Here is a 25,360-nt window from a genome sequence, read left to right as displayed (position 1 = left end):
GAGAAATTCAGCAGTTATAGTTAGCTGAGCTAACTATAACCTATGCCCCTGCAATGCTCCGCTTATGACCTCACATATTACATTACTCATGACACTTTCAGTGACATCACTCTGGACATCACTAATGACATCACTAATGACATCACTGATGACAACACTAATAACATCATCCAGTGAGTCTGAGTGTTTTCTTAAAGTTACTGAGTGTTAAACATATATACTAAGGTAGGTGGCTGTGGGAGTGCCTGTATGGGTGAGTGAGTAGGTGTATTAGTAGGTGTGTAACTGGTGTACAGACGTGTGAGTGGGGATGTGAGAGACTGCATAAATAAGTGAGTGGCTGTGTGAGTTTTTGAATGGTTCAGCGAGTAGGTGTGTCAGTGGCTGTAAATGGTGAATGAGAGGGTGCATGAGTAGCTGAATAGATGACTGAGCAGGTACAGAATTGTCTGTATGGGCCAGTAACCGGATACATGTGTGAATATTAGTCAATGAATGGGTGTGTAAGTGGCTCTGTGGGTGTGTGAGTGGGTGTATGGGTGAGTGAATGGGTGTGTGAGAGACTATGGGTGAGTGAGGGCGAGAGGTTGAATAGGAGAGTATGTGCTTGTCTCAGTGACTGTATAGGTGAGTGAGTACATGTGTTGGTATATCTATGAATAAGTGAGTGGATGTATGAGTAACTGTATGGGTGAGTGAGTGGATGTGTGAGTGACTGCATGGTTAAGTGAATAGGTATGTGAATATCTGTATGGGTGACTGCTTCAGTATGAAAATGGCTGTATGGGTGTATGAGTGGGTGTGTAAGTATCTGTAGGTCTGTATGAGTGGATGTGCAAGTGGCTTGATTGATAAGTGAGTAGGTGCATGAGTGGCTTTATATGTGAGTTAATGATTGTTTTAGTGGCTGTATTGGTGAGTTGATGTGTTAGTGTCTCTATGAATCAGTAAGTAGGTGTGTCACTGTATGAGTCTGTGAATGGGAATGTCAGTGGTTGTATAGGGTGTAATTTGGTGTGTAACTGGTACTGTGGATAATGTCAACAGTGATGTTATTTGAGATGTCATGAGTGATGTCACTGACCATATCATGAGTGATGTTATATGTGCATTACAGGGCGTAAGTTATAGTTACCTCAGCTAACTATAACTACGGAATTTCTCTGGTTTTGTGAGAGTGAAATGTGAGCCACACTATAATGTCCATGTAGCCTTTGGTTTTTTCGGTGAATTTCTAAGGTTTTCTATAATGTTTTAAGTGAATTTTTGAAGTATTTTAAAACTCTATTTCCTAACTAATGGAGAAAGGGGGCGTGGCTCACGCCAAACTCTAACCAATCCTCCTGTGTGGGACTTACTGGAGGTAACTAGAGTGGTTCTTGGCCCCCAACGACCATCAGCATCTAAGGGGACTTCTTACCCCAATCAGTAGTGCACCAGGAGACAGGTTTGCAGAGCGGTGGGAAAAGGGGGCGGGCCTCAGATGAGTTCTCAGCAATCCAGCTGTTTGGGACTTACTGGAGGTAACAGGAGGGGTTGTTGGCCCCAAGGACGCTCAGCATATATTAGAACTTCATCCCCCAACCAGTAGTGCGCCAGGAGGCGCCTTTGCAGAGTGGTTGAGAACGTGGGTAGGGCCTCAGATGACTTCCCCCAGGGTGGTGGTATTTTAAAAAAAAAAAATTATAATTAACAAAAATTCCAATGGGAGATGGGGGCCATGCGGATCCCCTCCCCACAGCAGTTTTGGCCCCGGGAACCCCATCCTCTGGGACTTGGCATTTTTTAAAAATAAACTGTGGATATAGAAGGCCTGGCACCCCTCCCTGAACTGATTTTGGCCCCGGTAATCCCATCCCCAGAGGCCCGGCTTCTCTATCTTGGTGCCCCTAGAACACCCAGCGATCTGTGTTGGGGATCATGGGGGAGGGGGGTTGGGGGGGAAGTCTCATGACCCTCATGGACCTGCCGGCTCCCCGCCTCCTGCGGGAGCTGGCTTTGCTGTGACAAAGAGGTGGGTGATAGAAGGCCATACCCTGTCTGTCAGAGCAACGTTTTCATCTGTTTTTCGGTACGCATATTTGCGTGCTGAGAAACAGAGGACAACTCTGCGTTCTGCAAGCTGGAGCTGTTAAACATGTTCCTGGACACCTAACAAGGCAGCCCCATTCTCGAGGCTGCACCTACACCCACCCCACACTTATCTATCAAAAAAGTGTCACCAGTCGGGTGAACCAGTTATTAAAAGGTGCAGAGTGCACGAGCCCTAAGACAGTTCAAAACCCATACCACTGGTGTCTGTTATATATTTATTTAGTATGTGGGCCTAGGGATCATGCCTTTACACTTCCCATGGGCCATAGGAAAGGGGCTGGATTCCCAGCATTCACCTGGATTTCTCTGGGGAGACTGATTGGAGGACATGGTAAGTAAGAATAAGTCTTTGCTGAGTTTGGACATATTAGCGGATTGTAATACAAGCCTTAGGACTTCTCCTGCTGGGCTTGGTAAGTCAGAGCAAAATGAATTAGCCTGAATAATTGTAACTTGGCACTGTGGCGACTGGAATCTCTTTGTTGGGCCTCTGTACGGACTCCGCATTGATGGTGTGCTGGACAGTGCTTCTCAGTGCAATAGTCTCCTGGAGCAAACAAATTCACCATTAAGGTCCTGGCCATTTACCAAAATGCTTTGATCTTTCCCGAATAGTCCAGGTCAGGGATTGCCATACTTCAATCTATACAAATCAAAGATGGTGGATTCCTTTGTGACTGAAGATCTTTAGCCATTTAATCATGACTGGGTATTACTTTGTATAGCTCTATTATTTCATGTCTTTTTAGTTACAGAAGACACATGAGAAGACCAACTCTCTGCGGTGTAATGCAGAAAGAGTATTCTTTGTAGGTAGCCCTGGCAAATTCCACTCCTCAGCTGCCAGACTATAGCATTTTAGTGCTGGTGTCTGCATCACTGGACTAAAATACACTATTCACGCATTTCTAGCTCCTAGCAGTGCCATAAGACGGTACAGATGTTCTGTGAGATGTAAAATTAAAGCTGCCAGCAAGCTTCAGCCAATGTGCTGCTACATCAGCAGTAATGAGCTCTTGGTAAGGTTAATTCATGGTGGTTGTTGTCTCTCCAATGCTTTAAAAAACAAAGCTGTGGCCAGACCCAGCTTCTTTGGCCACATGAATCTTACAGCATCACAAAAAACAAACACAACAGACAGTCTCCGGACCCCGACTGAAATGGATCCAGTGCCTGCAGTTGTTGATTGGTCCAGGCTGGGAGCTTATTGTTTTTAGGTCTTGCAGAACCAGTGCATGCGCTGTCTCTTTGGGACATGTTGTTAACCGTTAGCGGGTTACAGCCTGCCCGTAGGCTTACCATTGGTTAGCTTCAGCGTGGCTTGCATTTTCTTCTTTTCTCTTTGGCATGGCTTGCATGCGCCATATCATTCTCCCTGCCCTGGAGCATGGACTATGTACTTGTGTATTTCCACTGCTCCTGTTTTTGGAGCTACTTTTACTTTGTTTTCAAGCACTCCACATGTGTGCTTGTGTTTTCAGACACTAACTATTCAACTCACATTATGAAGTCATTCACTTGATTGTTTGAACAGATGCAGAAATGTCATGCTTTGTACGCAGACCATTCCCCAGTGAAGGACCTCCGCAAAGGAGGGGGAAGCCTTAGTTCTTATGTTCGGTTTTGGTTGTATTAAAAACACTTCATGTAATACACTAGTACAATGCATGTTTTGGTTTAAAAAATACTAGCCTACTCGCTACTAAACCTAGTCAAATGACTCGCCTCATGCGGAATCGGAGTGGGTCAGTTGCACACGTAAAAGTGCAGCTACAATCAGTCTTGCCAGTGGTGCACCACCCACAGCAGCAACACAGAGGCAAGCAACCTCTTGAGCACCACAGCACTGCACTTGAAAAATGGTGTGTTTACAGGTGAGCACAAGAAAGTATGTAGGTGAGTGTATGGTCGAGGTGGGTAATTCAAGAAAGTGCATGAGAAAGGACTGAGTGAGATGAGGAAGGAGTCAATGACGTGATTTCTGCAGATTAAAGATTTCAGAAAGAGAAGAAAAAGGGAGCAAGGAAAGGGCGCAAGTGTAAATAATTGAGAGACAAACCTCAGTGACCCATAGAGAGGAACCCAAATACTGGTTATTGCTTTGTTTTTGTTGCAAGAAAGTGTTTCTCGAAGTGTCAAACATTTGGCGGTAGAATTTCACTCAAACAATCTGAAAACTTGCCAGCTATTCATAGGTTTGACACTTTTCCTCACTCAAGCTTGTTCCGTGCCTTAGTCCTGTGTGCACATCTGTTGGACAGGAGTTTTTTTTAATGCTTTACGGCTTTTCCTGCTGAAATTCTCAGCAACCTTCGCCGCAGACACCTGGGTCTAGATGTATTAAAGTTAGGAATAACATTTTCCTAATTGCAATTTTCTGTGACTCGTAATTAGGAAATTTCTATTCCTAATGTTGAAAACTCTGAGTTTCATTTAGCAACCAGTAGTGATTTTCGAATAGACCTACCTCTTGAATATTAATGAGGTATTTTATGACCCACTAGGGTTCACTGAAAGCATTGGGACGGTGGCCTGCTGGGGTTAGCAGACCACCATGCCTGTGATTGCTTTTAAACAAAGCAATCTATTTTTATTGCAGCCCGTTTTCCTTAAAGGCAAATGGGATGCGTTTGAAAAGAAAAAACTAAAACTTTGAAGTTTCATTTTTCTGTGCTGGTGTTTGGTGGAAGAGATATTTATTCCTTCACTATCACATTCCTGACTCTGGCAAAATGGAGACAGTTGGAGGCCCAATGTACGTGTCCTCTATTTCCAAAGTTTTACATTTACCACTTCCAAAATTATGTTCCACGACAATGAGTAATAAAAATGCAGGTCTACTTAGAAATGTTCCCAATGCTCGAAATCCTATGTCAATGTTCTCAACTGAAAGACAGAGTTATAAGTACTCATTAGCAGTCGCTGCATTAGATTAGTTTAGACATTCGCTTCAGCCCAATCTGCCTTGTAAAAAGAAAAACAAATGGTCCCTCCTCACCATTCCACACTAAAAGCTAACCCCCACTCAAATCACATTATCCTACTTGTCAAAAGGGCTCTCAAATTAATGTCCAGGTTAGCAGTACTCTTTCAGTCCCAATACGTATGAGTGAAATGTATTGTATTCCATGGTACCAGAATGGCAGAACTCGCTCCATTTGGCTTCCTAAAGTGTAGCCTCATTTGCCAGAAGGAGTGGGGTGGACAGTGAGCGGGGGCTGGTGGGATGCACACACTGACAGCTGGTGGACATCAAACAGACATCTACGGTGCAACCTAATTTGTGGCAGTGGCTGGGGTTATATTTGTGGGTAGAAAGGAGAAGCCCAGTTGAATGAATGAATAACACTTAAAGAGCACACACTGTAACCCTAACAAGAGGACTCCTGGAGCTGAAAGACAACAGCGAACAAGGCAGGAATCAATTATGTTTAAATAACCAGGGGTTTTTTTTTTAGGGTTTTCAGGAATGACAAGTATGAGCAAGCCTAAGCGGCAGGGTGAGTAGGTTTCACATTTTTGTATTAGTGAATGAAAAGATTCAACCACCATCACGGCCTTTCAGGACCCCAAGGAGAGTAAGTGGCAGGAAGCATCATTCTGAGAGAGTTGACGAGAGGCCTGAGCGGGGAGGGCAGAGGTAAAGTATGACTGAGAGACGCACGCCTGGTATACATACATGGGGTCAAGCATGGGAGATATTCATTCGAAGACAAGAACAAGAGTCTAAAAAGTGACTAGAGGACAAGGGAAGCAAACATGATTGAGGTCCGAATAAAAGGACGAAACGCAGGTGGGAATGACGTTCTGTATGAGCGACAAGGGAGTAAGTATGAAGGTGGACCTGTGTTAAGTTTAACTAAGTAGAAGTGAGTGGCAGGAGGGAACTGTGCGGATGGGGAAGAGCTGAACTATAAATAAATGAAGAAGTATGAAAGAGGTATGGCCGATAGAGGGTTGTGGCTATGGGAAGGTGACAGGCCGAAGAGGTACCAAAGGGTAAGTGTTGAGAGTATGGGATGGCGAGAGAGGTGTAATTTGGAAGGGTCATCGGCTAAGATTGCCGGAAGAAAATCGCGCGGTATGCATATATGAAAAACTGGTGTGAGGGTTATGAATGAGGTTGGCCTGCATTGAATAGGTAAGTATAGTGAGTACGAGACAGATGGAGAGGGGTTTCTGGAGCTCCGCCATGACAGAGGTGTGAGTCCAGGTCAGGACTGTTGTGAATAAGTTCGAGCCATGAGGTACCATAATGACCCTCAGAGGTTTATCGTGAGCGCTACCTCCACTCACCACCCACTTAGGACCTGCCATGTCATATACTCTTTTCAGTGCGGTGACCGCTCACCTGGTTGGGGCATGGTGCTGGTCTCATTAGTCTCATTCATTGTTGGCAGAGCAAACAATGAAGATAACCACGGCCAATGCACTGCTCATCGCTGAGTGCCGGATCTCGTCCCGGTAGGTGCAGTTGACCTTGGGGATAAGTGCCACCCAGTTCCAGGTATGAGTAGGCAGGGGAAAGCATGTGTTGTGCGGGTCACAGGCAAGTTGGGCCATGGGTATGACTGCAACCCCTCGGGCATTCTGCTTGTACGAGTGTTCCTTGTAGCGTCAGCAATCCCCCTTGTCAGAGCGCCGTTCTCCCAAGAGTCTTCCTTCTTGGCCACCATGAAGTCCAGGCACAGCAGATGCATGAAGCAGCAGGAGTACAGCAGCCATGTTGTGAGTGTCAGGCTGTGGCACGCCTGCACTAGAGACACGCCGGCCATGCCAGGGTGTCCGTCTCCCATGTTGATGCCTGGGGGCGGCACTAGCTACTGCATGGCTGTGTACTTTACATCTAAGAAACGTTCAATGCAATACACAAAAGTACTGCTTTGCCAAAAGATGGCCTCCCTGCCTCGATTGAGAACAAGGAAAACATGGCAGTGACATGTCTGCATCCTGTCGTACTTGTTTACGCTGCACTTAAAAAAAAGTTTACTCTTTTAGGTAGTCAATATAAGTCTTAAGAACCTAAGATGGCAGTCGAAGTGCTTTAAAAGCAGCAGCGACAGGGGATTTGGGATGGGCAAGCAGCGACCTGGGATGGGTGGTGCGGACGGGCAAGCAGTGTTGTGGGAGGGGCTTGCAGAGACGGGTAAAGGTGTCACCCTGGGGCAGGAACAACATTCCGCAACAGAGCTCGAGGCGGTGCGACAAAGAAAACAACTATTTGCAATGCATTCGGTCTCGCCTTTGGGACCTTATATGTATTCAGCTATGCAGCACATTAGCCTGGGTGCTGAAAAATCTACTGTTCTTTAACATGGAGGGAAAGTAAGCATCAAAATTCGTGACACGCCAGGTATGAGAACACATTGAGAGAAATATTGCCTTTCAGAGGAAAATAGTATAGTCCAAAGCTCTGTTTTTAATATAAAATCAGGGCTTTAGGTGGTCATATCACTGAAAATACAAGATCTGAAAAAAATATTATTGTCTACGGGTGCTCGTGGAAGACAATTTCTATGGACTAGAATCTAGAGAATGCTAAAGTGATTCTGGTATTTTACTGACCTCTGCTGGTCTTTTTCTATCAAGAAAGTTCAATAGAGGCAGTTGAACAGAAAAAAAAAGTCCCTAAGCGGAAGCAGACAAGTGCTAGGCTGATCTCCAGAGCCCACAAAGTACATACATGTGTAAGTATATACCAAATTATATACATGAGGTCTCGAATGCTCGACCTAAAAAGAAGTTCCAGAAAAACAACTGATAAAGATTAAAGCATAAAGATACGGGAATGTTAGGCTCTGCTCCGTGGAGGATACAAATGACAACAAGGCAGGACAAAGTAGATGGATTAACCAGTAGCGAGGAGCACATTTTGAAGGGCAATCAAAGTAAGAAATAAAAAGGCAATGGGCGGGCTGTAAACCCACAGAGTGAATACAGCATGTCTCGAAGAGACAGCTCATACCCTGCCTAGGCTGGACTTAAAAACCTTTCATAATAGTAGCAACTGAAAGAAACATACTGCAGAGACTTGTTGACCTGCTTGGGTACGGAGAATGCACTCTTGAAATACAAGCCGCGGTTCCTTACCTGGGGACAGGAAATGAAGCTGGCTTAGAGTGGAAGGCCACCAGCTGGAGGACCACTGTGCGGAATGTAATGCAAAGGGCATTTGAAGACCTTTTGGCAGTCGTTCTGAATCTTTTGACTTAACTAATTCTAATTAACACTGTAAACCAGAGAACCCCAGTGAATATTTATTGGAATCCGGGGACCCCCAGTGAATCTTTATTGGAATACGGGGACCCCCAGTGAATCATTATTGGAATCTGGGCAAACCCACTGAGTCATTACTGGAAACAGGGGATCTCATCTTAAGCATTTTCACTGATTTGAACCCAATAACAATACACAAAAAATACAGAAACAACCATTCATCAAATACACAAAGGAAACAATATTGTATTTAATTCACAAAGTATAAAAAAAAAAATCAAAACTTTTATATTAATGTTAAAGTTGGAGTTTTTAGTCCCCAATTTCAAATTTCTTCACGTTTACAGAATGTTTTAAAATGTTCCATTTTACATTTTGCTTCTTTATTTATATGCACTATATCCGTTAATAATATTACATTTTTTAAGCAGTCATGGACCCCTGGGGTCCTTGGACCAAAAGTTATGAACCACTGCCTTGGGGCACTCAAACTTGGGTAGGGGAGTGGGCAACAAGTTACACCAAGTAAAAAACATAAAAAAGGACAAAGCGAAACGTTCAAGGTAACAGTTGTATTTTGGAGAAGCTAATCTGATCTGCATTTGATAAAAGAAGATCTAAGCTGTGGCTTGGTTGGTGCTTAACATGAGTCAAGAAAGCTAGATGGCTGTAAAACTGAAGGTCGATCGGTCCAAATGTAAAGATTTCCAAATGTGAGATATTGTCTGAACTGAGCAGCAAGAGAGAAGTGGGTAACAGTCCCCTGCAGTGCAGGAGGGGCCCCCAAATACTTCAGAGGGGTCCCATTACGCTCGAGGCCAATGAATATCTTTGAGATATGGGAGACTCAGGGGTCCATCTTCACATTCTGCATGGAGCTCCATCATTTTATGTTACGCCACTGCAAGAGAGGGGTAACAAGGTCCACTATGAAGAACTGCCAAAGTGCTGGCTTGGCCTGGTGGGTGACATACTCCTGTAAAATTAAGAGTGTAGGAAGGAGGCCAAATAACTCTGCCTCAGAAAAGGGGGCATAAGACATAGCAAGGGATCTTTGAATACAACGGTGGGACCACTAACCTGTTTAGTGAGGGGAGGGCAGAGAGGCACTTTACAGGGAGACCAACACCAGATTGGGTCCCGAAGAGTCGTGGGTCCAAGATTCCATAACAAATAGAATATCAAGATTATTTTTACTTTGGAGGTCGGCAAGTTCTATTGAAAATTTGCCAAACTATCTAGCGTTTGACAAAAAGGAATGCAGAAGAATGGAGTGGAGGAGATGGCTCTACTGGGATGAGACTCATTGTCAGGAGAGGGAGAGGAAAGCAGTGTGGGCGTTGCTCTGAGCATGGAAAGCCTCCGATCAGTGGCAAACCTGATTGACAGCGAGGAGGGGGATACGAGATTACCTGAAAGTCTGAAAGGTTTTGAGCAGAGGGGCTGAGGCTTTGGGTGATTGGCTTGGAGGCAGACACACAAGGGCTTATCTTTTGTTTACTTTGGTGAGCCAGTGAAGCAGTTGCATCAAACCTACAAAAATAAATCTCCAGCACATTGACTCATCCGGAGGGCCTAAACATCTGCCCAGTGAGGTCAAATGATAGATTCAAAAGAGAACAGGAGATGCCGGCAGAAAAAGACCGACTGGAGCTCAGCCATTAATGGCAAGCAGGGCCAGGGTAACCTGCCTCGCCTACTGAGAAATTTAAAACAAACTAGTATATATGGGCAAACTTTACCAAAGAAAGAAAAGCGAGGTAAAGCAATAAAGCATTTCCACCAAGCATTTAAGCTAAAATATTGACTTAAAGTCAGAAGGGCCAGGAGCCCGTTAGAACAAGGAAATAACACACTGGCAAAGTCTTCATGAGAACATCGAAGAAAAGTCTGCTGCACTGAAAAAACGCTGCAAAAAAACCCAATTGTTTTCTGTAAGCAGTCCAACTAGGAGATACATGATTTGATGTGGGATGACTCAATGTACTTTTGAGATGTACAATAGGCCCTCTTGCATTGCAATAAAGGCACTCCAAAGAAGGAAGAATGATACACCAAACGGCCAACTGCATGAAGCGGGAGAGCTTACTCCAAGAGGTAGAGCCAAAGCCCACTCTAGGCAGAGTTTAACAAATTGGTAACGTTAGGTCATAACAGCCAGCTCCTCTGTCAAGCCAGAAGTAAAAAACCCAGAAACGGAAGCAGCATTCCCGTGAGGCCACAGAACTCTCACGAGGATTGAAAATGTGGCGGCCATCTTGATGACCTCTATATGGTCTAGAGCATCACTGTTAGGCAAAGCTAGATACTTTGTTACTGCAGCCTGGACCTTGTGAGCAGACATTTGTAAAAACCTGGCAGCTTGTTTTTGCTTGATGGAAAGTTGAAGTTGGATAGAAAGACTAATTCCAAGAAATTAAGTCCTATTTCGAAAATGGACTAGTGAGTTTAAATTATTGTTACAGATATAACGTGAAACAGTATCCCCTCTACATATCCGTTGCACCTCTGATTTACAAATCTATGTTAGGAACGGAAATAATCCTAAACACATTCAGATGCTATTGAGATTTTGTGATGCATAGGTTTGTAGCTAAGGTTGAGGTATATAGTTAGAGAGGTGATTAATTATTGTGAACGATGCAATTCTAACACATTTTTGTTTATATTACACTTTAGGTAACAACCCAACAGTTTATCAGAAGCAGAAGGCATGCACTCAAGAAAGCAAGCGGTAGCTGCATTTACCAGAAATAGAGAGAGGTTTATGAAACCCCAAGTTACCCTCATCTCACATATGTGATTTGTGTTTCAGTAAGGGGAATGCCAGAGTTCCACCAGTATTTCAGAGAGGCTGAAGTTGAGATCTATTCTGGAGTTATCATGTTATAGCAAATGTTCAATGAGTATGTGCAAAGGAAAGATAATAAAGGTATACATTTTGTTTTTAGATTATCCAATACGACCCAAAATCACAGCAGCACCCATCAGACTGATGCAGAACAGTAGTGAAAGTTAGTGACTAGGTTTTCAGTCTTGTCCCATTCCCCGGGTCTACTGCCACCTGTCATATTCTATTATTATGATGGCTGGCTGCGGATACGGTGAAGAGCCGAACAAAATTTTGCTCCTGTTGGAACCAGAATTAAGGTTAATGCAATGCGACATGCAGCAGCACAGACCTTACATGGAAAAAAGCCCAACCCATCAGCGGATGGGGGGGGGGGGGGGGGGGGTCTTGGAAAGAGAGCCACTGCCTGACCTATAGAAGCAAAAGACAATAGCAGAACCAAACAGGGGCGGTTCCTCCATTATGGCAGAGGAGCGTCACCCCACTGCTGGAACAATCGGAGACATGTAAAATAAAATGATAATAAAGCGATTAATAAAACTGCTTTATCATTTTCGTTTACTCCAGAGCCGCAGCTGAGTCTTCAGGGAAGGGCCATCAGCAGCAGGAGGAGTGGTGGACACATGGCACTGCCAGTGCACATGTCACTTTGACCGGCTGTTGTAGGACGGCCGAACCGACATGCGCACTTGGATATCTCTAGGCTGTTTCTTGGAGATATCAGCAGGGCTCAGGAGCACAGGCTACCAGTCCCTGCTGGAGCGTGGAACCAGCCCGCTCCACCCAATCCTTACGCTTCTCTCATGCTCGGTAATAGCAGCTTGAGAGTAGCATCTGGATTGATTCATGGGAGTCTGGGAGCTGTGCACCGTCGGAGCTGGAGAGGGGGCAGACGTCAGGCTGCAGGTACATTTCTTTTTACCTCCGTACTGCCCCGCCAATTTCCCCTGCTAGCGGCCACCACTGGAACCCAACAGAAAAGGATTGCAGTTTAGAGACTACTGATGAGCAGGGCTTCAACACCCTTCCTCACCGACTGAAAAATTAAATACATCTCAGACAAATGCGAGACTTAAACCAAAGAAAAAAGAATTAATTTATATCTATAAAAGTAAGCAATTACATTAAATGCATTACAAATTAATTGCAATAAAAAACAGGCCAGGAAGACGAGGACTCCTCAAAATACAGGGAGATAAAAAGCAACAACAGAGCTTAGTAGCTTTTAGACAACTTAAAACGAGTTACAGCAAGCACAAACTTACGTTTTGCTGACGAAAACCCAATCACCAGCAGTAACCTGTTGTTTAAAGGCATGTTTTCCCCTACCAGTTTGCAATCATTGGTTATTACCACGCTGAACACCTGCCTACTCAATAAGCAGAAATAGTCTGACTTTTGTACGATTTACAATGAAGCTAGGAACAATAACTTACCTCCACAAATGATTTCACTGGATGGGTAGGGATCCTCAGCCAGATCAAAACAACCTAAGTGAGGAAAACAAATTGGCAGTTTTAATGGATTGTCGGATAACCAAATTCTTACAACACAAAAGGCAGTTTTTGTTGAGTCTATATTTACTAATGAGAAATGTAGCCTTCCTCAGCACTAATATGAATTACAAAATGGCGTTCTGATGTTGCATTTTCAGTATTATTTTTCTTGGTTATTTTATACCTGGAAGCAAATACTCTGACGATAATTAAAAGATAAAAACATAATATCACCAGGAAGCGAAAGTGCTATTGATGTGTTAAAGTGAACCTTTCACAGCATTTAGCAGCCAAAAACAAAGAAGATGCCACATTTAAAATCAAGCTCTATGTGGCCTTTCGCCCTTTATATTTTCCTGCTGCCAAGGGTAACCAGGAATGAGTTCTAAAATATGGCGTGAAACACCAAACAAGCTTAGAAGAAATCAAGGCAAAATGCTGGATTAGGCTTTGGGAAAACATCAGAGGAAGGGTGGAAGTCAACGTTTATTTATAGAATGCTTACCAACGTTTTGTGCCATTCTTACTCAAGAACGATGCAAAGCTTTTAAGTACTGTCCCTTTTTTTGCCATTGCACAATATACTGACTTGAATGACAGTGTGCCAATAGTTATGGCGTATTAGGATCTTCAAGGGAGGGGACAATCGGTGGGACACAAATATTGCCACGGTATGCATTCCATTTGCTCCATATAGATGACCATTTTTGGGGGCATTCTCGTGCAACATATACATTTTTTTCTCTAGTCATACTCCAATCCATGTCGGCCTTCCTTTCTTCCACCTTGGGCGATACCCCCGCACCCCAAAGCCGAGCTATATTTCTTTTGGCTACCATAAAGCCCAGTGTGACCTATATTTTGTCTTTACTATTCAGGTTGGTGGGTTCCCAGACATTCAAAAAACATCTTTTGGCTTCAAGTCCCACGTATAGCCCCAGGACCTCCCCAAGACAGTCATGAATTCCCTTCCAGTATCTCTGGATGTACACACATTCTCACACGATATGCATAAACGTACCTGCTAGGCCACATTGCCTTCTACACATTCCCTCATCTTCTCTGCCCATGCGGACCAACCGAGCCCCCATGACAAATTCTGTGGAGGATCTTAAGTTGGACCAATCTCAGTCTGGAGGAGATTGCGACCTCACGTGGGGAGGCCACTGCTTCCTGCCACTCCTCATCATCGAGCTCCAACCCATCCCACTCCCAGTGCCCCTGGACCAGTTTGAGGGGGTCTGGGGCATTATTCACCAACTTTTTGTGAGTCAGGGATACCGCTTTTGTTGACATATGTCCATCAAGCTACCTATCCTCCAACGGCGGGGATTCGGGGGGAAGATTCAACCTTTGGTAACCGTGATGTTAGCGCATGTCTCACTTGCAGATATCTGAAGTGTTCAGTGGGGGCTAAATCATATTCCTGTTGCAGAGTGGCGAATGCAACCACCTCACCCTTTTTCCATAAGTCTACCATTTTTGTGATCCCAATCAAGTCCCACTTGTCAAAGCCCTTTGTTGTTTTCAGGGTGCCCAGCTGCTCAGCATCCCACAAAGGAGTAGCCAGTGTGAGTTTCTGATCCCACCCCAAGCTTCTATTGACGGCATGCCATACCTGCACAGAGTGGTTGGTGGGTCCTATCAGGGGAATTTTATTTGGCTTCAAATAGAGGGCCATGCTGTAAGTACCACCCGGCAGTAGCCATTTATCCATCCTGTAGTCTGATCGTCCCAATGGCAATATGTACACTGATTAATAGCAGCCAGATGGGCCGCCCAGTAGTATTTTTTGACGTCAAGGAGCCCAATCCCCCCCCCGTCATACCAACTCAAGACTAATTTCGGCAAAGCTATGCGGGGTCGACCATCCCAGATCAGTTCCCTCTGGAGACGCTCTATCTCCTTGAAATATTGTGCCGGGACTGGGAAAATCTGGAGCGCGTAGAGAAAAACGTGGCAATGACATCATTTTGAACAGCGCTGCCCTTCCCGATAGGGAAAGTGGAAGCGTTTTCCAGTTGGCCACATCTTGCCCCAGTCTCTGCAGGGGTGGGAGCAAGTTTCGTTCGTAACATGTTCTGGGGTCTGTCGTGATAAAAATTCCCAAACACTGGAAGCCCTCCTTTGCTTCCTGTATAGGACATCCCCTAGGTAGGGGAAGGGGCTCGCCACTGGGGACATACGGAATGGATTTACTCCAGTTGATTGTATACTCAGAATATTTCCCAAAGTTTATAATTAGATTGAGCACTCTGTGGAGCGACGCCTTCGGGGATGCAAGGTACAGCAGAATGCCATCCGTATAAAGAGAAATGCGGTCCTCCCATGATTCCGCCCACTTCAGCCTTTGGATTACTGGGTCTCTGCGGATCCACGCCGCCAGTGGCTCCAGGTTGAGGGCAAAGAGTAAGGGGGACAACGGACAGCTCTGTCGAGTCCCACGGCCTAGCGTAAATACTCCTGACTATTTTTATTGACTACCACCTGCGCTAAGGGCTCTGTGTACAGAAGGCGCACCCACCCGATGAAATTTGGCCCAAAACCCATCTTTGCCAAGACTGCAAACAGATATGGCCACTCGATGGTGTTGAAGGTCATCGTGGCGTCAAGTGAGACCACCTGCGCAGCTTCTTGGATAGTGCCTTGTCTTCCCAGCACGCCATGCAATCTCCCCAAGTTTAACGCGGTGTTGCGATGAGGCATAAAGCCAGATTGGTCCGGGTGTACCAATTTACTTATCACTTGAGTCAGACGACTTGCCAGCAGCTTAGCTAGAACTTTAGGCTCCACATTTAATAAGGAGATGGGCCGATACGAAGAGCACTTCTGTCCGGGTTTACCCATTTTATGTATGGTAACCAATGTAACCACTCTTTGGTTATTGTCCCATTTTTAGTACATGTTGTGCCAAAAGCTACTACTGTATACTTAAGGTTATTGCTTGATTTGCAAAAAATAAATGGAGGCGCCAGTGTCTAGGTGTGTCTCAGGGGGCCACTGCAACTTGCACAACCCACTGCGCCGGCCAGCACCGCCAAATGCCAGTACCAATGATATCCACTAATCGTCACACTCCTACAAATGTTACGGTTTGGACTAACCTGTGACACCTAAAGCTGAAAAATGGCCTGGATGCTCTGGTATTGTTTTTATAATGTATTACATTGTTAAGCACTCTGTAGATATGCTCATTAAAAAAAAAAATCATAATCAGACTGCGCCACCATGTGGTAGACTATCACAGAGGCAGTGTTAAGAAATAGTTGCTGGTGCTGAGCACTGAAAGACATCCGCACAAATTAAGCACTGTCTGTTTCAGGTGAATTCTAAAGCTTACAATTGCTAGCAATTTTCAAAACTCTGAATTTCAAGGAACATAAATTAAAAAAATACTTCATTCTTCACCAAAACCTGCAGAAATCAAAACATTTTAGTGTTTTATAACAAGATCTAAGGCACACTTGAGGTTTTGATGACATTTGCCCAAGTATGACACGTTTCACATTACGTACGGAGATGCAAAACACAAAGACAAACACATCAAGGTATCCACACCAACCCAGTAATGGGGGGAGGTGGGACTGACTGTGCAAGTTGTCAATTGGTTAATTTGTTGGGAAATAAATGTTTAGCTATAATTCCTGGCTTTTCAGGTACCAACACCTGTAAAATGCAATGACGTGATACAAAAAAAAATCCTGAAGCCGGGCCTGAGAGAAATTTAAATGTAACAAATGAAGAGGACACAACAAGTGTGTAAAACAAATAGTACGAGAAAGCAGAAACAGAATAGTGGGTCGATATATGCTTCAAAATATGAACAGTACACAAATTACAGGAAATATAGTTAAAAAGCCTTTTAGGAAATGGAGGTGGACACCTGCATGAGATTGAACTTTACAGTCAAACAAGTAGACGATATCAGCAATCTTTAGGGTTCCATGAGCAATGCAATCACATTAAATGAGGTGCACTGAAAATATGAACCTAATTGAAAGAAAGGCTTAATAGGCATTAAAAAAGTCCTCCATTCTTGGACTGTGTGAAGAGCTCTGTGGAAAGTTACATGGGGAGCGCTGCCTTCAGTGTGACGGGGCTTTACAAGTGCACGTCGCTCTCGGGCAGGGGGCTATGAGGCCTGATTCCCCCCCCCCACCCCCCCCAGCTTATATCTACCACCCTGGAGACCTGCAGTCCAGCCGGGCCCATGTGAGTCTCAAACCAGTGGGGCTTTGCCAGCCAGTTCCACACCTCCCCCGGCCAGTAAAGAAGTGTGCCTGTCATTCATTGAACACCCAGAGTTTAGCCTGGTAAAGCAGCATGTATTGAAGGCCCCTGTCTCTGAGCTTTTGTTTGACCGCCATATAGGATGTGTCGATTTTGGATGTTCTGTATGTAGTCTGGGATGGTCTTAATAGTGCTGATGTCATAAGTGAGGGTTTCTGCCTGATGTGCTCTCCTGAGTATACAGTCTCTGTCACGATAGTTAAGGACTTTGGTGATCATTGCCCTGGGTGGTGCTCCGGGCGGTAGGGTGACCAGCTCCCCATCTGCTTGTTCAATGATGAATAAAGGTGACAAACCAGTTGGGTGCACTGTGGACCTTATACAGTTTTCCAGAAATACCTTCGGTTTTCTGCCCTCCACTCGTTTGGGAGGAATTTTTAGAAACAAATAATGCCGTCTACTCCACCCAGACCAGGTTCAGCCCTAAATATAGTACAGAAACTGTCCTCCTGGTGGTTGTAGAGGAGTAAATTAATGCTGCATGATCATGGTGGCACAGCTGCCATCATACTTCTTGACCTTAGAGCAGCATTTGACAGAGTTAACCATGACAACCTCATCAAAAGAGTTAACAGTACAGGTGTTATAGGACGGGCATTGAAATGGCTCATCTCGTTCCTGAAAGACAGGACATTTCAAGTCTTTCACTACGGTACGAAGTTCCACAGGGTTTGTCCCCAAGTAGCAACACTTTTTGGACAAATCACCAAGCATGAAAGTTCAAGCCATGAATTCTATGAATCCTTCACAAAATACTAAACCTGCTGCCTCTCCTCTCTATGATGCTCATTGTCCAGGGATAAATTATCTCCCACTTGGACTATGGGAATTCGTGATACCTGTGTGCACATAGAGCGGTGACCAAAAAACTGCAGGTGGTGCAGAAGGCAATCAGCCGGTCCTTCTTAATATCCCTAGACACAACTCAGCTTGGCGGGCCATAGGCACTCTACACTGGCTACCCTTTGAGCAGAGGATTACATTCAAAGCCCTTTGCATCACTCATAGGGCCTTTCAACAAAAAGTTCCTTTCATCCTCAGACCACTGAGCTCCTCTACATGCCAAATAGAGCTCTTTGATTCTCCAACGTCCGTCTGGCTGTGGTTCCTTCCATTTGGAAAGCGAGTAGCGCAGGTCAGTCCTTTGGCTGCAATGTGGCTAAGCTATGGAACTCCCTCTCCCTTACTCTAAGACTCACTGACACTGAACACAGGTTCCGCAAAATGCTGAAATCATGGCATTTGAAACTGATTTCCCCCTAAACATAGCGGTTGGATTCTGTGGTGCCTTTAACAGTGCTGGGATGCCTACGGATAGCCAGGTGCTTTATAAATGCAAATAGAATAGTGTCATATTAAAGTCCCCTCCCAATATAGTTAGGGCAATTCCGTGATCAGATTGCTTACCACTTCCAGTGTATCTGACTGTAAGCCTGTCTGGGCATACAGGTTTACCAGTGCTACTATTTCCCCCTCCCATTCTCCCAGTATTGCCGTATAGCGACCCTGCTCGTCTGTCCACATTCCGGTGACATGGAAGGCTGTTGCCTTCCTAATCAGAATCGCTATCCCCCCGAGCCCATTCTCTAGCCCATGTGACTCACCACCATATATTTCCCTCTGATCAGTGCTTTGTATTTAGCGCCTTTCATGTGCGTTTCATGGAGGAAAGCAATGTCTGCTGCATGTCTGTTCGATGCTTTCATTCACTAGACACCTCTTGATTTTGCTGCCAGGACCATTCGCAATCCATGTCAGTAGTTTCAATGTATGGGTCGGTATGTTTGTTGGTTCAGGTCACCATTGCCCCCTCCCTGGTCTGCTCCCTGGGTTGTGCTTACACCCCCTCAAGCTCTGTGCATTGTGTCATGTGTGTTAACATTTTACCCGGTCCCCAATTCCCCTCTCACCCTACCCTACGGTGCTGTGCCACGTTTTTTTTAACTGAGCACCACCCCAATTCACTGTATGTCCTTCATCCCAACAAATTGAATTTCTGCCCCATTAGTACATCTTTTGCTCTATAAAGCGTTCCTTCAGCATTTGGGGACATGGCCCACGGCGGAAAGATCCCTATTGCATAAGCCGTTCCAGCGGCACCCATCCAATGTGCGAATCATGGTCCTTTTTGTGCGTGGCCCCGAATCAGATGATCTTGTCCACTGCAATTGGGGTGACCCTGGGTGGTGAAAGCCTCTCTTCCCGTAGCTCTGGCTGCGAGTCCTCCTCATCAGCTGTCTCTTGTTCTTGGGTGAGGACTCCCCAGCAGATTGAGGTACCTTAGGATCAATCTCTCTGGTTCACTGCCACTACATTTTCTATTTCCAGTTTGGCTATGTCATGGTAGGTGCAATGATGGTACATTTATGTGGTCTACGTCACCTCTTTTGTTCCTGCCACTGTTCGGTTGAGTGTGGCTCCCTCTCCTCTGGTAGTAGGTACCCATGGTGTTCCAGCCGGTCTCACACATCCACAGCAGTTGAAAAATGGGCAGTGCCTTTCTCGATTACTCTGTTTTGCCGGGAACAGCAGGGCATAGGGGTGACAAAGATGTCACTTCACTCCAATAAATGTCTAATGCGGTCTCTGTACCATTGTAGTGTAGTCGGGGTAGATATGTACATTTTTCCTGTCCACTCATTGGACCACGTGTCCTCGCTTTTTGTAGTAAAGCATCCCTGTTGCGGAAGTTAAGCAGTTTTGCCATGGTGACCTGTGGTGATGATCAGAGTTGTGGCAGTCTGCCCAGCACTCTAGGTGTCCATTCCACAGTGAACCAATGTGATGTTTTCAATTACAGTACCACTGATGCCAGCCAGTCCTCCAGGAGCAGCTCCATGCTGGGGCCTTCCGTAACTTCAATGAGATCCACGAGGCACACATTGTTGCAGCAAGATACTCCTTCTGCATCATTCACTCGTCCCCTCAGCTTATTATTCTGCTTCTCCAAAGCCTGTATGTTGGTGGCATGATCATGGATGCCCGGCTGAGCCTGTACCAACGTGTATTTCGCCTCCACCATCCTCTGTCAGCTCTTTCTGATCATCCTGTAACAGTGCAACATCCTCCACCACAGTTTCAATCTTTTTTTTTTTCATTTTCTAGGACCTTCTTGGTATCTTATGGCCGCTAGTATGTGGGCCGTGTATGCCCCCAGGCCCTGTTACGCTGGTAACGCCAACAGTGGGGTGTCTCTATCACCTGAAGCTCTTTGGTGGCCTTGGGCTGGATCATCATTGATTCAGACGGGCGGTCGCTATTTCCCTGGTGGTCACTTGGAGTGAATGGAGTTGCGTCTGGCAGTGGGGCAACCTCTAACGGGTGTCCCAGTCCAGGTTCCTGTGTGAGTTCCAGCAGTACCTGGAATCATTGCCCCCTCCCGGTGTGCCGCACCCCCACAGACTGGCTGTACCGCTACACCCCTGGGCACAAGCACCCCCCTCCATGGGGTCTCAACTTGCCTCTGCACCTTGTGGGTCCTTTTCGTGCCCCTTTCAGCATCTCACTGAGTACCGGGCACTGTTGCAAACAGGGTCTCTGACCTTCACGAGTTCTCTGCCTGGGTGGTTCCTGTTTCTCCCTCTCGTGGATGCTGTAGATGAATCCTCTCCAATCGTCCCCACCATCGGAAACAGGTGTCTGGGGACTCAGGTGGGTACATTAACATTTCAGGGGAGGAGAAGCGTCCTCTTCCGAGCCTCGCTCATCACTCCGGGCCCACTGTCTGGCCCCGGACCGGTCGATTGCTGCGTTTATTTTGTGACAGATGCCATCTTGTTTGCTGCTTCCTCTGCACGCTGCCAGTCACAGCGGTTGATTCGTTCTCCCGACAAGCCACGTGGTGACCCTGGGTAAGCCCCATACTCGGGTGCTCGTACATGCCTTGGGAGTCACAGGGTATTGTCCGACGCGGGCCTCGGGCACCGGAGCTCCGTGATCACACAGCTGTCTCCATGCATGGAGGGCCAGGAAGAATCATGGGTGGGACAGGATGACGAATGGTCAGCAGCCAAAAAACACATACAACTGTGTTTGGATAATTTGATATTTTAAGTGCTGACATTTAGGTGCGGTCCAATTTTTTCAAATTGCCTTTTGCAAGAAGTCCTGCACTGGGGCTTCCGGCTTCGGTGAAGTGGGGGGGGGAGGGTACTCCTAGTGCTAACTTTAAGATGCAGAAGGAATGCAGCATGCTACATGCAGCAGTAGAAAAGTTCCTGCTTCCACACAGGGCCCATTTCCTGCTTAGCATGTTTTTTTCAACTTTGGTTTGAAGTTATTTCTTCTATTAATTGAATTACCCCCCCCCACCCGTGCGTACCCCCCCCCCGCACCCCCTCATGCGCTTACCCCCAGCCATGCCAGCCGCGCATGTAAGCTACATGTAAGAAGGTACAAAGGTTACATAGGTCAGCGCGTGTGGAGGCATGAGTGGGTCATTACAAGGACCCACCCAGAAGGAATTTGTTGCAATTAGCTACATTATACATGCAGCGCATATGCAGCTATGGAAATTACACAAAATACAATATATATATATGAGACGCATATATAACAGCAAACATGAGAGAAGAGAAATTAATCATATGTTTAGAACTGGCACGTCTGTGTTTGCATCTGGTCAATTGGTTATGTGCAAGTAGTCAGTCTTACAACAAATGTCAGCTTCTCTAGTGTCAGTGATAACCTGATTAAACGTTTGATGAACAAAAACATACAGGGACTTTGACACGAGAGCAAACGCCATTTTATTTTGCGTGATTAGAAACTACTCGCGACGAAATTGCTCCAATATATGAGGGGAAAATATCCGTCGTCCACGATGTAATGGATATGTAACTAGATTCCTAGTTAAGCGGGCACAGATGGTACCCAATTCCATAATGTGGAGAATTCATTAAAAACTGTTTGCTGCTCTACAATGCTCCATCGGTAAGCAGCATGAGCAAGGGGCTAAATATGAACACTAATCTCTTACAGAAACAGTGCCCCTCATGGAACCCAGCCGCAAGAGGCACACTTCCTGCAAACGTGAGGAAACTGGGTAAGAAGTCATATGTTGGTAATTCAGGGCATACCCTGCATGCATAACATCAGAACTATTGCCGGCAGCGATTCACAAATTTATATCGACCGCTGATCTATTCCACATGCAACAGCAGCGGACATACTACAACAGCCTACAACTACCAGTGGCATCTTAGAAGTTAAGCGCAGGGGGGTCTGACTCTGACGTCACACTAGTGGTTTAGATGAGGTCCAGCCCCCCTTCTCAGGAGCCCCGCACCAAGAGTTCATATATCGGTATGGAGGTCACCGCCTCAGTGATGCTAGGATATGTCTTGTTTCACAGATTTTTGTTTGTTAGGTCTTGTAGCGTTTGTTTAGTGCTAATTTACATATTTGCGCGCTCGCGCTAAAGAATCACAGGAGCCGGTAATTTACACTTTACACGCGGCTCCCGTCTAACTCGCCGAGGCCACGCCTCTATTTATACCCGCCAGCGTCTGACGTCACGCGTCAGCGCTGGCGCACTCCGGCAGCGCGGAAAGCTAGAACGCCTCGCGCGCGCCGGACGTTACACTCCTTCCCAACTTTATCAAAGCAACAAACAATGACCACAAAATGCAAATGAACGATGGATCTGTTACCAGTTTGCCAGTCCTTGCGGGTTACACCAGATAGTAAGCCAACTGGGACGATGGTGCGGGGTTCTTCCGCAGGCCATAGCGGGATTGGCCGCCTCTGGATAGGGCCACCTCGGGGGTCCTGCGCTGTGGGGTGTTGTGCTCCTCCCGGGACGGGGAGCAGCTGGGCAGGTTACCCCCAGGAGTGGCTGGTAGGGACTGGGAGTCACAATCCTCACCCGGACCTTCCTCCCCCTCCTGGTCTCCGCTCAGTTGGCTGGGTCTTCGTCCCTCTGGCTTGGGCCCAGGACGTGAAGACGTCCTGGGATGGACTTTCTTGAAGAAGGATACGTCTCGGGTAACAGTTTCAGCTCCTCTTTGGGCGGTCACCATCGTGCCTGTCCGGCGGGTGACGGCCCATGGTCGTGGTTCGAAAGGGAGTCTGAATTTGCTTCCAGGGTATCGGTCCTTGACGTACACCTGGTCTTGCCATTGGATCGTGGACTCCTTAGCTCCTCTCCGTCGGCTGGCTTGATCATTCGAGCGAGTCCGATTGGCTAGAGTCTTCTCATTACTGGCCTGTACCGGAACCCAGGTCGGGTGGTGGGGAGCGTGTCACTCACAATTCTTCCCATGGTGGCCGTTCCCGGCGCTGCCTCCGTTGTGACATGGGGGGTCATCCGGTATTCCCTCAGGAAACTATAAATCACCCTTTCCAATGGAGACCCGTCCGCCATGGCTATGCGTATGGTCTTATTGAGGGTCCGCATAAACCTCTCCACCTCTCCGTTGGCTTGGGGCCAGCGTGGTGTCACCTTGCGATGATGGATCCCCCAACTCCTGAGGTACTCTGCAAACTCCTGCCCTTGGAAGGGGGGTCCGTTGTCGGTCTTGACCACTTCGAATATTCCAATGAGTTGCGATGGTTTTCTCGAACTTCGCTATCACCTCGTTGGCTGTCTGGCTCCCCACTATTTCGGCCTCTGGATATTTGGTAAAGTCATCGATGATGACTAGTGCATAACGTCCATCCGGGAGGTGTCCGAAGTCTGCACTCACGCACTCCCACGGCCTCTGGGGGTTTGCTTCGGTTACCACTGGGTGATCGGTAACCACTGGGTGAGGGCGGTCCGGCTGTCCTGCCGCTTGGCACCAGTTGCAGGTTCTCACAGTCTGCTCTACCATAGCGTCCATGCCAGGGAACCATACTTTGGCTCTGAGCCTGCCCTTAGTTTTCACCATTCCTTGGTGCCCTCTGTGGGCTAAGTCTACTGCCTGCTGGGCCAGGCTGGCCGGCATGACCAGTCTAGGGCCTCGTAGAAGACATCCTTTTTTTTTTTTTTTTTTTTATTGAAATTTTGCAAAACGGCCAGTACAGCCAACAAACATAGTAGTCCACATCAGCATGATAACGTAATACAGGGAGCTGTCAGGTTGTATAGAAAGAAGACATAATGCAATGGTCAACATGTCAACATCTGAAGACATCAGTGGGCCAGGGAGTTAAATGCAATGGCCCGGGGGTCCCACCTTCCCACCTCACCACGCAGGGCATTCCAGACAGAGAAAAGAAAATATGGGACTCGCGGCTGGGTGTCCCAGCTCGGCACGTATCAGCAGCATGTTCTGAGACATCCGGGCTTCAAGCCGCTCTCTCCACTCCCCAGCACTCCGCACTCACACACTCACAGCTTCGTCCTCCACTGCCCCCTCCTGATGTGCTCGGGTCCAGCTCACAAACGGTTCCCAGATGTCCCGGGGTCGGGATGCAACAGGCAGCAACTCCCCAAATGTGGTTAGTTGCGTATGACCATACGTGACGTCAGCCAGCCACCCCTTTACTGTGGGTATCCCACTTCTCCCCCAGTGGACCGCCACCCGCCTCTTAGCAAACAGCAAAAGCAACGCGTGCAACCTGCGCGCCTGCGGTGGAGTGTGTTGAACATAACCCAAGAGCCCGAGCAGGGGGGAAGGAGCATCGGAGCGACCCACAATCTGATTGATTAGGAGAAAAACCTGAGTCCAGTACCCCACCAGTTTTGGGCACGACCATGCTATGTGCAGAAAAGAGGCCAAGGCGGCTCCACAGCGCCAGCAGTCGTCGGTTTCCCGCAACCCCATCCTTTTTAGGCTGATGGGGGTTCTGTACACGCGATGAAGGTATTTAAAATGTATGAGACGTAGCCGGTAGTTCGGCGAAAGCTCTGTGAGCTGCCTACAGCAAAACTCCCACTGGTCTTCTGTTATCTCAGGCTGAAGTTCACCATTCCAACATTGCATGGATTTAGGCGACCCCACCAGATCCGTGTGCTGCATGTGGCGATAAATACGGGTCACCAATTTCCGGGGAGACGGGGAGCCCACCACAGCCTCCAAAGCCGTAAAGACCGGTGGAGCATCAGGGAACTCTCCGGAGAGCGCCCGGCACGCCGCTTTCAGTTTGTGGTACAAAAACAACTCAGAAAAGGGCACCGCGCCCCCATCCTCCGGCTCCGGAGGAGGCATGAACCGGCCCTCAGGAAACAAGTCCGCGAACATGCGCAGACGCCGCCCGACATCGAGGCGGCCGGCTAGGCGATCCGCTACACATGGCAGTAACGGATTGTGCCTCAAAGGAAGCGACGGTGCATACACCAACGGCACTCCGGCCCTCTTGCGCAACTCCTCCCACACCCATTGCAGCATCCCAGCCGTGTCCACATCCGCTCCCGGGCGTCGTGCCTTGGCACAGACCGCCACGCTCAATGGCAGGGGCGCAACCGCGTCCCGCTCCACAGCAACGTGGG

The 25,360-nt window shown here is 46.9% G+C and overlaps 1 protein-coding gene across 4 annotated transcripts in view; it reads right to left on the bottom strand.

Annotated features, from left to right (window-relative positions):
• LOC146855927 (uncharacterized) overlaps positions 1-25,360 on the bottom strand; it is a 651,622-nt gene that overhangs the window by 276,136 nt on the left and 350,126 nt on the right. For all 4 annotated transcript variants that reach the window (XM_085653872.1, XM_085653873.1, XM_085653876.1 and 1 more), the window contains one exon: positions 12,598-12,651. In XM_085653872.1, coding sequence (XP_085509998.1) covers positions 12,598-12,651 — 54 coding nt within the window. The remainder of the gene's footprint in view (positions 1-12,597; positions 12,652-25,360) is intronic.

The sequence above is a fragment of the Triturus cristatus genome, chromosome 4_1, assembly GCF_964204655.1.
Source record: "Triturus cristatus chromosome 4_1, aTriCri1.1, whole genome shotgun sequence".
Taxonomy (NCBI): domain Eukaryota; kingdom Metazoa; phylum Chordata; class Amphibia; order Caudata; family Salamandridae; genus Triturus; species Triturus cristatus.
Note: the sequence above shows the minus strand (reverse complement) of the source record. Positions and strands in the feature narration are given on the sequence as shown.